The sequence below is a fragment of the Notolepis coatsorum genome (assembly GCF_963971535.1).
Source record: "Notolepis coatsorum genome assembly, chromosome: 18".
Classification (NCBI taxonomy): domain Eukaryota; kingdom Metazoa; phylum Chordata; class Actinopteri; order Aulopiformes; family Paralepididae; genus Notolepis; species Notolepis coatsorum.
Window position 1 is genome coordinate 92,137,089 of NC_140182.1, and position 14,252 is coordinate 92,151,340.

Here is a 14,252-nt window from a genome sequence, read left to right on the forward strand (position 1 = left end):
ATATCCTCAGTTCCCAGTTCAAAAGGTAGGCGATACTGCCACCTGGCGAGATTCGATCGTCATTGCAATTCCAACGTAGGCAGATGAGCCAGGGAGACCTAGGGAGTGTATAGAACGGGGAGCAAAGTATGGTGCCCAATGAGTTAATGTCATAAACCTTGTTTGAGGCTACCAATGTTAACAAGGGTGTATTGCTCTCAGCGCACAGGAACACCTGTGATTAGTCACGCTTGATTTGATTTAGAAGAGCAGGTGGTCAAAATGGAATGCGTCTTATTGCAGTAGATCATGTTTGATTCATTGTTGAGGCCAAAATCGGGATCACGTTTAATACACGATTAATTGTGCAGCCCTAGTAGGGTTGTGTCAATGATCTTCGGAGCGATCGCCAATTTCCTGTCGAGACAAGTTTTTGGTTGTTTGAGCCCAAACAACTGACTAGCATTTAAAGCAGAGACCTGTGGCGTTAAATAGGCTTTGTATTAACAGGATGTGATTTAATTCAAAATTGATATTAATTAATATTCACTCGGGTGTCTTGCTGTTGGCTATGTTTGTATCTTTCCGTTTCTCCTCACTGCTTGATGCTGAGCACATGGAACTTGAGCTGCACGGGTTCATCCAAACTGATCAAATCATCCAAACGTATCAAATCATATGGTCACCAATCTCACTAAAGGAGTTATATCAGTCATTATGAATAAAAGGATGTCTGTCATCTTATCATTTGAACAATAGCCTAGACTCACGCGTGGGAGAGAGACGGAGGAGAAAATGTGGTGATAACATCAGCTATTGACAATCTCAGGGTGACTATAGGATGGTCTGAATATGGAGCACATAATGCAGCCCAGCTCTTAAGCCCTAGTGCCACTCTACTCAAGCACACTGCACTTTAAAGTCACCACCAGCCATTTCACAAAGCGGGAAGGAAGCAGTTGGGGTTTATACTACAAATAATATGAAAAATGGTTCCACCCTATATCCTATACATACACCAGAGAGACCATAGAACGATATGTCAAAAATAACCAGATTTATTTTAAAGGTGGGGTTGTGATTAGGGATGGGTACCTTTCACATTTGAACCGGTACCCAACGGTACCTTTTTCCGGTACTTTAGTCTCAAGAAATTTAATTGACCTACCTCAGTCATGAAAAAAAAATCCAAACTTCAAATAACTACAATTTCGACAGTTTTCGGCTTGCCATTGCTCCGACTGCTTTGTTGTTGAATCAAGTCAAATCCTAGGTAAGCATATATTGTGCGTGTGAACGTTGACATGAAAAGAAAAAGGGTAAAAAAAATATATATAAAGATTTCGGTATCTCACTTGAATCGATACTCGGTAGTACCGACGTGTTTCGGTTCGGTACCTCAAAAGTACCGAATTCGGTACCCATCCCTAGTTGTGATGCCTCACACTGAATGAGCAGTACCTGCATTCTCGCCACTAGGAAATTTCCACATTCACAACTGTAGGGGGGGAAATATTTGTTTACAATATATTGAGCTAGCATAACTGTTATGCGTTCATGAATATACTGAGCTAACATCACTGTTAACACATTAACTGCCACGGAGTTTGCCCGTCTCATACCACTCTCTGCCACCACTCTAAGCCTATGGAGACGTTTACCTTCTTTGCAGGGCTATAACTTTTTAAATTGTATTGCTAAATTGACATTACTATGGCCCATTCAACATCGATTATCTATCGTTCAGGATGTAGGAACGTTATACTTTTTCATTCATAGATTCATACGAAAATACCGTCTAGAATATAAATGTTTTTATCGTTTTCTGCAGTAATTCCTAGAACGTGAGTTATAGGCATAAACGCATATATAGATTATCAACTGCCGTTTGTTGCCAATACACACTATATTAAAAATGTCAACTGTACATGATCCTAAACGTTATGACTGATCATGCGCGGATGAACGGGGGGGGGGGGGTCGTTTATAATTCTGTGATCGTCAGTAAATGCTTTATGTAGTATGGGTGATATATTGATCAGAGCAGTTTGCATTAATAATAATAATAAACAATCACGCTGAAAATGCCGTCAGCGTCCTCTTACCGTTCGCCGATGAGACTGGAGGAAAAAGATCCCACTTATTTGACGTGTATCGCCTAGATCCATTTCCGGTTTGTATAATAATAATAAACGCCCAAATCATATCGATTCTTGAGTTATGGCAGCGATCCATATGTACGGACGTGTGTCTAGAGTCCCGCAACAATATGTGAGTGCCGGACGCATTTCCCCGGTACACAGTGATCACCAGAGATCCATTTCCGGTTGTAACTCGCCCGATCACCACCAGGCGGCAGTATTGAAGCGTTGCAGAGTTGTGCAGGCTCCCACTGTATCAGCCGAGGCTGGGTGAGGGCATTCTGAATACCATGGCGAAAAAATGAAATATGATCTCAATAACGTTGTACGCCATGGAATGGCAGAATTAGCATGACCTTGAAACACGTACGACGTTTTTGGTGCAGGATGTGTTAATGTGTTTATAAATATACTGAGCTAGCATCACTGTTGATGTGTTTATAAATATATTGAGCTAGCATCACTTGTGTGTTTATAAATATACTCAGCTAGCATCACTGTTATGCGTTCATGAATATACTGAGCTAACATCACTGTTGTATTTATAAATATACTCGGCTAGCATTGTTGTGTTTATAAATATATTGAGCTAGCATCACTTATGTGTTTATAAATATACTGGGCTAGCATCACTGTTGTGTATAAATGTACTGAGCTAGCATCACTGTTATTGTGTTTATAAATATACTGAGCTAGCATTGTTGATGTGTTTATAAATATATTGAGCTAGCATCACTTATGTGTATGAATATACTGTGCTAGCATCATTGTTATGCATTCATGAATATACTGAGCTAGCATCAATGTTATGCATTCATGAATATACTGAGCCAACATCACTGTTAATGTGTTTATATAAATATACTGAGCTAGCATCACTGTTAATGTGTTTATGAATATACTTAGCTAGCATCACTGTTATGTGTTTATGAATATACTTAGCTAGTATCACTGTTATGTGTTTATGAATATACTTAGCTAGCATCACTGTAACCTGTTCCACCCCTCAGGGTCGGTACCGACCCCAAAATGACATTATGATCATAGATTCATATTTTTCAGAGTGATGCAAAAAATTTGCGATTTTTTTAATTTGCGATTTTTAAATCAACCGTTTTCAAGTATTAACATCACTAACATGTCACAAAAGCATGTAGAATGTATATTATCATCAATACGTTAGTTTAGCAATAGGTTAAAAGTCTCATATCGTTTTAAGTTTTCGATTTGCGATCGTCTATCCCAGTGGTTCCCAAAGTCGGGGTCGCGACCCAAAGGTGGGCCGCGAGCAGCCACGGGTGGGCCGCGAGATGATCTAAAAAAAAATAAAAAAAAAAATATTTGTTGTTTTTTATTTTTATTTTTATTTTATTTTTTGTCAGGCCACTGAACTTAGAAGCAGGCCAGGACAGTGTTTCTAGTTGTATTCTAAAATTATATTCTATTGTATTCTAAAATGTGACTATATGGTTTTATATTAACTTAATAAATAAACAAAAACGAAAAATCTACTTATTTCAACGAACATTTCAAACTAAATAACAGATTATGCACATAAAACGCTGAAAACAACCGAAGCAACAATAGTATTTTAATGAGGCTATTATTATTATCATTATTATTTTGCAACAAGTTAGCCCTCTCATAAATAGCACATATAAATGAATAACTAACTTGAACTAACTTAATAGGATTGAAGTGATATTTGGCTTAAAAAATCGGTCGCCTGGCAAAAAAAAATAAAAAGCCTGACGATGTGCATTGGGCCGCGGCTCTCTGACGCCTTATTTTCTGGGCCCTAGCCTGAAAAGTTTGGGAACCCCTGGTCTATCCAAGCCGGGAACGGAAATGGACATTTTTAACCATGGGAATTGTAGACTTTTTGCGGCCATTTTGTAGAGGGCATTCATAGCTGTTGACCAGCGTTGGAATTTTTCCGATCTACAGTTCCTGTCACATACTATGGTTGTTCAAAGTTCAGCGTTCTGAATGAATCGTATCAATAATTGTTATGATTCGCGATAATAAGCCACAAAAGGTAACGTTTTTGACAAATATTGAAACGCAGTTAGTTTCTCCTCATTGTTAACATGTAGGAACAATTAGATCTGAAATTAGTTTCAAAACGGTTGCACTGTGGGGAAAATAAAAAAGTACAGTAGATTACAGGATATTTCATTATCTGTTCTTATGCACGCCTGGTGATACTAAATACCAAATTGAACTCGGGCATTTGAAAGATAATATATGTATATATATTAGAGGTGGGCATAGATAATTTTTTTTAATCTATCTGCAATCCTGGATTTAATCTAGATTAATCTAGATTAAAATGGCTCAAAAAAGGAAAAAAAACCTGCCGAAGGCATTCAAAATATGTGTGTTCTACCCAAATAATGACCAGAAGTAAGTCCTTACTTTTTCTTTCCTCCTTATGTTTCTCAGGCCAGGTGGCCCATTACACCATGAGCCCATCTCCCGTTTCCAAAATGCATTACAGACTGTTTGAAAAAGCTGTTTTGCTATGATAATTGGTAATGAAATATCAAAATAATGTTCAATAAGATGTACTTGTGTTCAATAAGTTGTTTTATTCAGAAGTTAACACAAATAAATAATATTACCAGTACAGTACAGTATCTAGCACTCTCAGGAGCAAAACAGAAAGAATCATTTCAAACTTGAACTATGTGACATGGCTTGAATCAACTGCTCCAGTGGAGTTGCTCAGTGGCCAATGGTGTCAACTGTGGTTGTACTGGGCAGCTCCCAGGTGTGAATGGAACTGTGTGAATGTGAAGCAGGGCGTTCCTGAAAAAGAGCATCTGTGCTCAGCGAACCTACCCTGGGTAAATAAACATTATTTTTTTTTATTTTTTTTAAGATGAATGCGTTAATTATATTATCGCGCGATACTAGTATAGCGTTAACGCCGTTAACGGCCCAGCTCTAATATATATATATAAATGTGCGAATTGGCTATAATAAGGTAATGTATAAGCATCTATTCTATATTCTATAATAATATTTCAAATTGCATTGGTCCGGATGGGAGAATTCAGTACTGTATCTACAGAACCTTCGGTTTTATCATTTTCCCTTTATTAATTTCCTTAGATTGTTTGTACACATGATCTCAAGAGGGTACTGAACAACATCAGTGGCAGTTTTTTAAGTTTGGTCATTAATATCATGGTGTTATTCACTGTCAAAGATGCAAAGAAAAATCATAATTAATATTCTCCTTTTTTGTTTCATCACAATTTAAGCAAGCCTAGTAATAGACACAATATTTCTGACACTGAATACATTCCATGAGGTCCATAGATGTACCTAGATACCAAGAATATGCAAATAGCCCTTGTAGAAGTGGAGCAATATTCCATTTACCTAGGGATATATTTTATGCAGATTTTCACATTGTGGAACAGGTTTGTGTTTAGAAATATACTGAGCTAGCATCACTCATGTGTTTATAGGTGGAATGGTCGTGTTGTTTTGCTTCCTCAGTCCCATCGTACTTTCCCCCAAAATAACTACATGCAGCTGACTGGAGACAGCAAAGCAATGCAAGGCCAATTCACTGTGACCTGCTGGTGCGCTAATGTAGGATTGGATTTACCTGGTGTGACAGTGGATTTGACCACAATTCTGGAATTTTATGATCAGAACATCATGCCTACCTAACCTAGTAACTAACTCATGGTGAAGGTTATCAATGGAGAATGGACTCGTGATGACATTTTCACTAGGGACAATGTCAGATTGCTCTATCGCCCACCTCTACTGCTTGTTTTGACTGGCGTTTAGTGACCTTTTTAAAGGGCAAAAACTATTTGAGTTAGATATGCATTGCAGTTCTGTAACTGGCCACAAGTTGGTGGTCAAAACCCACTGACTGCTTACATGTCTCCCATCCTCTTCCTCTCCCTGCAGAAAACAGCAGCTCTATAGACGGTTTAAATGTGAAAGAATGGCAGGATGGCCTCAGAGCTCTCCTGCCCAACATCAACATCAACTTCGGGGGCCTCCCAAACTCCTCCTCCTCTTCATCCTCCTCATCCTCTAACAGTGTTAACCACATCGGCGGACCGGCAGGGCCAGCGGCTATCTCACACAGCCTGAGCTGGGACGGCACGGCCAGTTGGATGGACCCTGCTATCATCACTGGTAGTTATACTGTCCTGGTTCACCACACTGATCCGTTGTCTTGTTTCATTATTTTTCCATTTGTTCGACAGGACTGATGATGTGTGCATCTCCACTAGATATGTATCTGTTTTGATGAATACATCACCGTCTGTTTTGCATAGCAGTTTTTGCAAACACATGATTACATTAGCTAGTTTTTTTTTAATAATTATTTTATTATGATTTATCATTTCTAATTAGGGAATTTCAAACAAAGACAGGACTTAACAACAACACTTACCAGAAAATGACAACATAGACTTAACACTTTCAGCGCCACGCTTAATCCCCATCTCTGCCGCTAGAAGGCCAGCTTAAAATGGTAATTTCCGTGGTATTTCACAATGTTTGCAGAGCTGTGTGTGTGTTCTGTATTATAGCTGTGGAGACAATGGTGTGGCTTATTACATGCTAAACAGCGCGCATTTCCAAGATAATCCAGTCTTTTTCCATAGATCGTGAGATAAAAACGCGTTTATGTGCAATAAGCTCGAATCGTTCTGGTTGATTCCCTGAAACCCCAAATACTCCCAAGTCAAAGGTATATAACATGTACATATGTACCTTCACAAAATCATCAAGGCGGTTGGGTCATTTTAACTCAAAACTGTGTTTGCCGAGCATGTTTTACGTCCGGTAAAACACAAACACGTTTCAGGTTTGGTCAAATAGACATAGAATATACCTTACCTTAGCCAGAAGGTATTCCAAAAATAATAATTCCGAGTGATCCCATCGCGATTACCAGTGTATATGTCTACACGTTTCGATGGTAAATACGCTTAGGCAACGGAATCGAGGCGATCAATGTGAATCTCTGTTCAAGCAGGAGGAGGAGCCCTTACCAAAAAAAAAGGAAGATGTGTGTCCATGCCAATGCAATTCCAGTTCAGACACAAACGATACTGCCACCTGGTTATATTCGATCAGCATTGCAATTCCAATGTATACAAACGAGCCAGGGACGGCTAGAATGATCCGGATGATTTAGAACGGGGATCAGAGGAAAAAGATCAAAGGATCTAAAAATGAGTTTACTCGTTATTGGCACTCAACGCTTGTCGGCCAATAACGAGTGTATACAGATACAAGGTTACAAAGGGTGCTCGATACCGCCGTCTAGCTGGATGCGGCCGGTATTGCACTTTGGTGACCTCAGACTCATTCCCTATGGTAACACGAAGGTCCCTGGATGAATAATTAATAAAAATATCAAATAAAAGGAAAAACAATCAAATAATGAGTATACTCATTGTTGGCGTTAAGCGATTGGCGCCCAATAACGAGTAAACTCGTTGTTGGCGTGGAATGTGTTAACTCAATCAGCGCCAGAGGGTCGCTGTGTAATGTGTGGTTAAAAGGCCAGCGCTCTAAAGTATAGGAATACGTGGCGGTGTTTGTAGGGCTATAACTATATTATATATTATAGCTATGGATACAATTAGGGCTGGGCGATATAACGATAACGATAAATATCGTGATATATTTTAATAATCGATATCGAATATCGAAATTTTTGATATTTTTTGTGACCTGCAACAGGGCAGTTTTAAAACCAGAGACAGTGGACAGACTTGTCTTTCTTGCCTGCAACTTAAAGTAATGGCTTTGCTTGTCCAAATGACAATACTGACCAAATTGAGATTTATTTTTCTCTTGTCCATTTATTTTGTTTGCTTTCTAATTTAAAATACAGTTTGAAACCGTCTGTACACAGTAGGCTATGTGTGCTAGCAGAGCTAGACTCCAGTCACGGTGCACATGTGCGGTGGTTTGTCCACCAAAAAAGCGCCAAAAGATCGAAAATAAACTAGCAGAGCCAGAACTGTTCAACTCCCCTGGAGCCACAGCCAGCAGAGAAGCCGGTTTACTTTCGCTTTTAAACCAGAGTGTGAGGGGCTGTAACACTAAAGATGGCGGCAACGACAAAGAATTGCTGCAAAATAAAAAAAATTATACTTATAACAATTTTGATAATTATCGATATCGAGAAATATAATAACATTATCATATCGTTATCGCAATATGATTTTTTTCCATATCGCCCAGCCCTAGATACAATACTATTGCCCATTTGACATCGAGTATCTATCGTTCAATATGTGAGAAAAAAAAATTCATCCATACATTCCTGTTTTATACCGTGGTGAATATAAGTATGGTTTTAGGGTAATTCATGGGAGGCTGGTAATAGCCCCCAACGTGTATTATACTAAATGCATTGGCGTTCCGTCCCTACTCACGCTACAATAAAAAAATCAAATGCATGTGATAGGTATTATGTTCCATGAAAGTGTGTGAGGGGCAGGCCATGTGAGCGGCGCGGCACGTGAGCGGCGCGGGGAGCGGCGCGGGTGGTTTTGAAGTGAGCGGCGGAGTGGGTTTTAAAATGGGTCGGCGCGACTTCCGGAGCGAGAGTTCTCCTCCGCTCCAATCCGCTCTGGGCCGCTCACACTGATGTAATATACATGTAGTACAATGCCAAAGCAACAGGTGGCGATGTACAAACATGAAGGCCATTTTCAACCAATGAGAAGGGTGAACCGTCACTCACATCCTGTTAGACAAAAATATATTCCACCATTGTTGTTGTTATTAGCTTACATGCTAACGTGAATGGCAGCGACCATAGCATTGTGGCTAGGCTAGCTACCATCGCGTAGTAGAGCTAGTGAATGGATAAACAACGTTATTTAACATTGCAGAATGGGTACAATTACAATACGGCTCAATACAAACAATTGTTAAGGGGCCCAGGGGGTGTAGACTGTTGTAGTTTGGTCAAATCAAGCTAATTTACATCATGCTCCAAAAATAAAAAATAAAAATCTGCCGAGCGGGCTGGAGCGGGGAGCACTCGATTCGTAAATGAAGGTGAGCTGTGAGCGAGCAAAGAGCGACTTGGGGGCGGGGTCAACATGAGCGATTAGCGGAGCGGAAAACAAGCCGTCTAGAGCGAAGAGCGGATTTCTCGCCCGCGCCGATCCGCTCACATGGTCTGGTGGGGGGGGGGGGGGTATTTTTTTTATACTTTGATCGTCACCAACGGAATACGTTATGGACTAGCGTTACACACATACGCTCGGATCGCAATGAAGGCATGCTTTGATCAACGCAAGATTGATATCATATAGCCCTTACCTTGACTAGGATGTGCCTAAAAAAGAATATTCCAATTATCTGATTGCGAGTCCCAGTATTGGTGTCGATCGTGTCGCCAACATAATCCGCCAACATAATCCGCCATACATCATCCATCTGGAGCATTTGACGCTTCTCAAGCCGATCGGGACAACCGCTCCCCTTGCCTGACATGGAAAAGTCCCCCCGGACCTAATAATTGACACACAGCCCAAGACACAGAGTTTTCAAAGGGTGCTCGATACCGCCGCCTGATGGATGTGGCCGGTATTGCACTTTTGGGATCTCAGACTCATTCCCTATGATAACACTAGGCTCCCTGGATGGATAATGGAAATATTGAAATATTGAATAAAAGAAATAACGATGACAACCCGGGTTTGGAGCTCAAGCGTTGGCGAGTTAACCCGACTTATCTCGGGTCTGGCGTCCATTGAGTTAATGGGGAAATCAAAACAACATTATCATCAATAAGAACAACAACCCAAGGGGATTAATAAAGGAGTATTTTATCTTATCTTATAACACTTAAAAACAATATAGTCTCTTTTGTTCCAGAGTATGTAGGGTATGTGCTTAGCTGTTATGATGGCCAGGATAATCCAGCTAGGTTCTCATTTAACAAACCCACGGACAACAATACTTTCCATCTCCGTGTTGTGATTGGGATCAGATCAGTGTGGCTGCTGCCGCACCCGTGCCTAATTAAACCCCTTTGTCGCTGAATACATTTGATGCTCACTGTAAGGGTATTTATCAGTTAGTGCTGTAAAAGAAGTGGCGGTATCACTCAACAAAACTCTCCTTCCTACCCCCTCTCTCTGTCTCTCTCTCCCCACCCCACAGGCATCCCAGCCACGACAGGCAATAGTTTAGACTGTCTCCAGGATGACAACCCGCCACACTGGCTCAAATCCCTGCAGGCGCTCACAGAGATGGACGGCCCAGGTGGCTCAGTGATGCCCAGCCCCCAGCCCCTCCACAGTGGCCTCATGGACGCCCACCTCCCCCTCCACCACAGAGTCACGGGCAGCTGGGCTCCCTACCTGCCCCCCGCCACAGTCAACCCCGCCAGCCAGTTCCACTCCCCTCCCCCCGGCTTCCAAACAGCCTTCAGACCCTCCGGCCAGCCCGCCACAGAGCTGCTACAGAGTGCCGCTGTGGACCGCCACTGAACACAGACTACAGCAGACCCTCCCTCACCCTACATTACACATCCCCCTCCTATACCCCCCCCTCCCATGATGCAATACACACCAATCTGCAGATTGTGAAAAATTATTAACAAAGTAACAAACGATGCTTTCTTTTTTTTCTCTTCCTCCTTCCTTTTTGTCTACTCTGAAAAGCCTATTGGTTTTTTGTTTGTTTGTTTGTGGCACATGAATTCCGGCACCCTTCGTCTTTACCATCACCACTCCTTCAGACCCCCCCCCACTGGGCTCCGGGCGTTGAGGTTGACATGTTCTGGTATTTATTAGCCACTGTTTCGAGGAGCACAGGGAGAGTATAGAGGGAGTGCTCGGTGGCGACGCAAAGAGTCGACTCCCAAAAATCATGACGCAACAACATAGCTGACGTGAGGTCTTTTTACGTAACTAATGATTTAAGCATGAACAAAAAAAAAAGTGTTTTTTGAAAGTTGAAGTCACGATAACTCTTTGAGAAACGAAGCAAGCTGTGAATCCGCTCTTGAAGCTTTGCCCCCAAAGACCCTCATCCTCCCCACTCTTGACAGGAGACTGTGTAACGGTTAACCCCCCCCCCTTGCAGAAAAGTCCCCGATATGTGATGAATGAGGGTGAGGTGAGTAATATGTTATGAATGAGGGTGAGGTGAGTAATATGTTATGAATGAGGGTGAGGTGAGTAATATGTTATGAATGAGGGTGAGGTGAGTAATATGTTATGAATGAGGGTGAGGTGAGTAGAGAGTTTAGAGACTTTGGAGCTTTCTGACAATGGTTTTTAAAAAGGAGCTTAACTGAGAATTGTTTGGATGGCTATTACAGGTGACGTAGGGGGCAGCTGAGGGCACAGGCTGTGCATGGGCTCCCCGTCAAGCAGGGACACAAATGGCTCGCCTGAGAGGCCACTTGGCCCGACGTTTCCCTTTTGGTGGAGAGGGAAGATTTTGCTGAACCTCTGTATCAGAGGATGGAGCACTGCCTGACGGAAGGGGAGCCGGGGGCTCCGGGGGCTCGGGGAGACACGCATCCTGAGAACCAGGGCTAGACCGGGGGCTCTGGGAGACACGCATCCTGAGAACCAGGGCTAGACCGGGGGCTCTGGGAGACACGCATCCTGAGAACCAGGGCTAGACCGGGGGCTCTGGGAGACCACGGCACGCATCCTGAGAACCAGGGCTAGACCGGGGGCTCTGGGAGACACGCATCCTGAGAACCAGGGCTAGACCGGGGGCTCTGGGAGACCACGGCACACATCCTGAGAACCAGGGCTAGACCGGGGGCTCTGGGAGACCACGGCACGCATCCTGAGAACCAGGGCTAGACCGGGGGCTCTGGGAGACCACGGCACACATCCTGAGAACCAGGGCTAGACCGGGGGCTCTGGGAGACCACGGCACGCATCCTGAGAACCAGGGCTAGACCGGGGGCTCGGGGAGACCACGGCACACATCCTGAGAACCAGGGCTAGACTGATACTCACAGTTGCCACTGTGTGGCACCTACAGTAGCTAGCCCTAACCAGGAAAGCCACCGCGTTAGGAGAAAAAGGCTAGATGTGCTAGGATGTTGGCCGACAATACAGATGAGGGTAGCAATAGGCTGAACAGCCCCCCCCCCCCCCCCTGTGAGGGCTTTTAAACGAGGCCTTAAATGAACTGATGACGGATAGGGCGTTTGAGTGATTTGAAGGGGAATATAGTGTCATGATTGCTGGAAAATATGCACCTGTGGGGGGGGGGGGGGGTCAATGTATGTAACATCGGCAATTGTATGCGAGTGTGTGTCGCCAAGGAAGGTGCTGCAAGACAATACAAACTACTCTGTTGTAGTGATTCAAGGAGCTCTCCGCCTTCTGGCCTTGAGAATGACCTCTCCTACCACAGGCTTTTCTTTTTTGAAGTCTTAACTCTCTGATCCGTGTTCTCTGTCTCTTTCCTCCCCGCTGCCACCCCCCGCCCCCCTTCCCTCCTTTATTAAAACAGTATTCACCGGATGAGAGCGTACTCATCTAGGAGAAACCAACAGAAAAGTCATACAATGGGTTTTAACATGATGTTGAGGAAAAAAAACTAATCGAGGAGCTTAACGGAAACAAACTGTCCTCTGCAGGTCTGGAAGAATGAAGCGTAAAATAAAACTGAAAACTCAAATGTTGTGGCGTCATCTTTCCCCTCTACGTCCTTTTGTTTACATTTATATTTGTTGTACAAGGTGAACTATTGCAGAAACCACAGGAACACTGTTAGAACATTAGACACCCGTCAGCATATTCCACACGTTGACCTTTAATAGCAGGTATTGTATGTAACTCATACAGCTTCTGAGGGTGTCCTTAGTTCTTCCGGTGTTATTTGGATTGTCTCCACTAGGGGGCAGATGGTTACTTTCCTGTCAGTGATGAAGCGCTGCAGTCAGACTTGTCTAGTGCAACAAGGTTACAGATAATTATCTGCTGCTGGGGATCTTGATATTCTGAAGGTTACATTTGCTTAATTTATCATATATTATGGACCTTGAAGAATTGCCTTAAGCCTCTGTTTTAAAACGTGTTGATCGTGAATGCTATGATAACATTTTGACACTAATCTTGACATGGCATTTATTTATGTCAGGTTTATAGGATTTCTGTCAGCAGTAGCCTATGTAATTTGTTATATATAATATATTTTATGGTGTGCGTTAGTGATGGACCAATTCATGTGTATGTGGCGTTTGGTATAATCAGCGATTACAAAAAATATGACTTCCCCCTTGTATCACCTGATTCAAAAGATTGCAAAAGTAATTTTATTTGATACAAGTTTTGATTTAAAAATAAGTAGAGTGCAGATCTACTAAAGTCATGTTTTTGGAGTTAATTTGGGTCTCGTAAAGAAAAGAAAAAAATTATATCGATATAATATAAATATCTATCTGCATCGGCCGTTTGAAAACCCATATCGGTCGACCACTAGGTGTGTGGACCAGCATGTGTACATTATGCAGCCCTCCAGCCTATGGCTCTGGCACGCTGTTTCAAGCCAATGCAGTAGTCTACCTGCAGCGGGAGAGAGCTGTGTGTCCTCAAGGACCTCCGAGAGGGGAAACACATCCAGCACCGTCGCTGCTGGCAGGCCTCAACTTCCAACGCTTAAATCGGGAATCCACTTCTCACATTTATTTTCTAACTATGTGTTGAGTAGCCTACATGTTTCATTCCGATACCTGTACGTAGGTATGTGTTTAGTATGACATTACAGTAGCCCACATGTTCCATTCTGATACCTGTACGTAGGTATGTGTTTAGTATGACATTACTGTAGCCCACTTGTTCCATTCAGATACCTGTAAGTAGGTATGTGTTTGATTGAAAACTATTAACAGATTGCAGAATGGGTACTGTACAGTACAGCTCAATACATACAATTGTTAAGGGGATGCAGACCAGAGAAAGACTTTCGACTTGTTTACATCAGGGTCCCCCATTTTCAACTCATCATAACATATGACATACATGACATACAGATAGACAGTACTGCTACATCTATACATTTATGACATACCAGATTTTCAAATACAATACTGTTTGTGATACGAAAAGAGAGTATATACATTTGACGTAGAAACTACAT

The 14,252-nt window shown here is 42.3% G+C and overlaps 1 protein-coding gene across 1 annotated transcript in view; it reads left to right on the forward strand.

The window, feature by feature from the left end:
- cnot4a (CCR4-NOT transcription complex, subunit 4a) overlaps nt 1-12,773 on the forward strand; it is a 41,300-nt gene extending 28,527 nt beyond the window's left edge. Inside the window, exons 12-13 of the mRNA XM_084335602.1 lie at nt 6,057-6,290; nt 10,299-12,773. Of these exons, the coding sequence (XP_084191728.1) occupies nt 6,057-6,290; nt 10,299-10,627 (563 nt within the window). The 3' untranslated portion in view covers nt 10,628-12,773. The remainder of the gene's footprint in view (nt 1-6,056; nt 6,291-10,298) is intronic.
- Nucleotides 12,774-14,252: the final 1,479 nt, after the last annotated feature.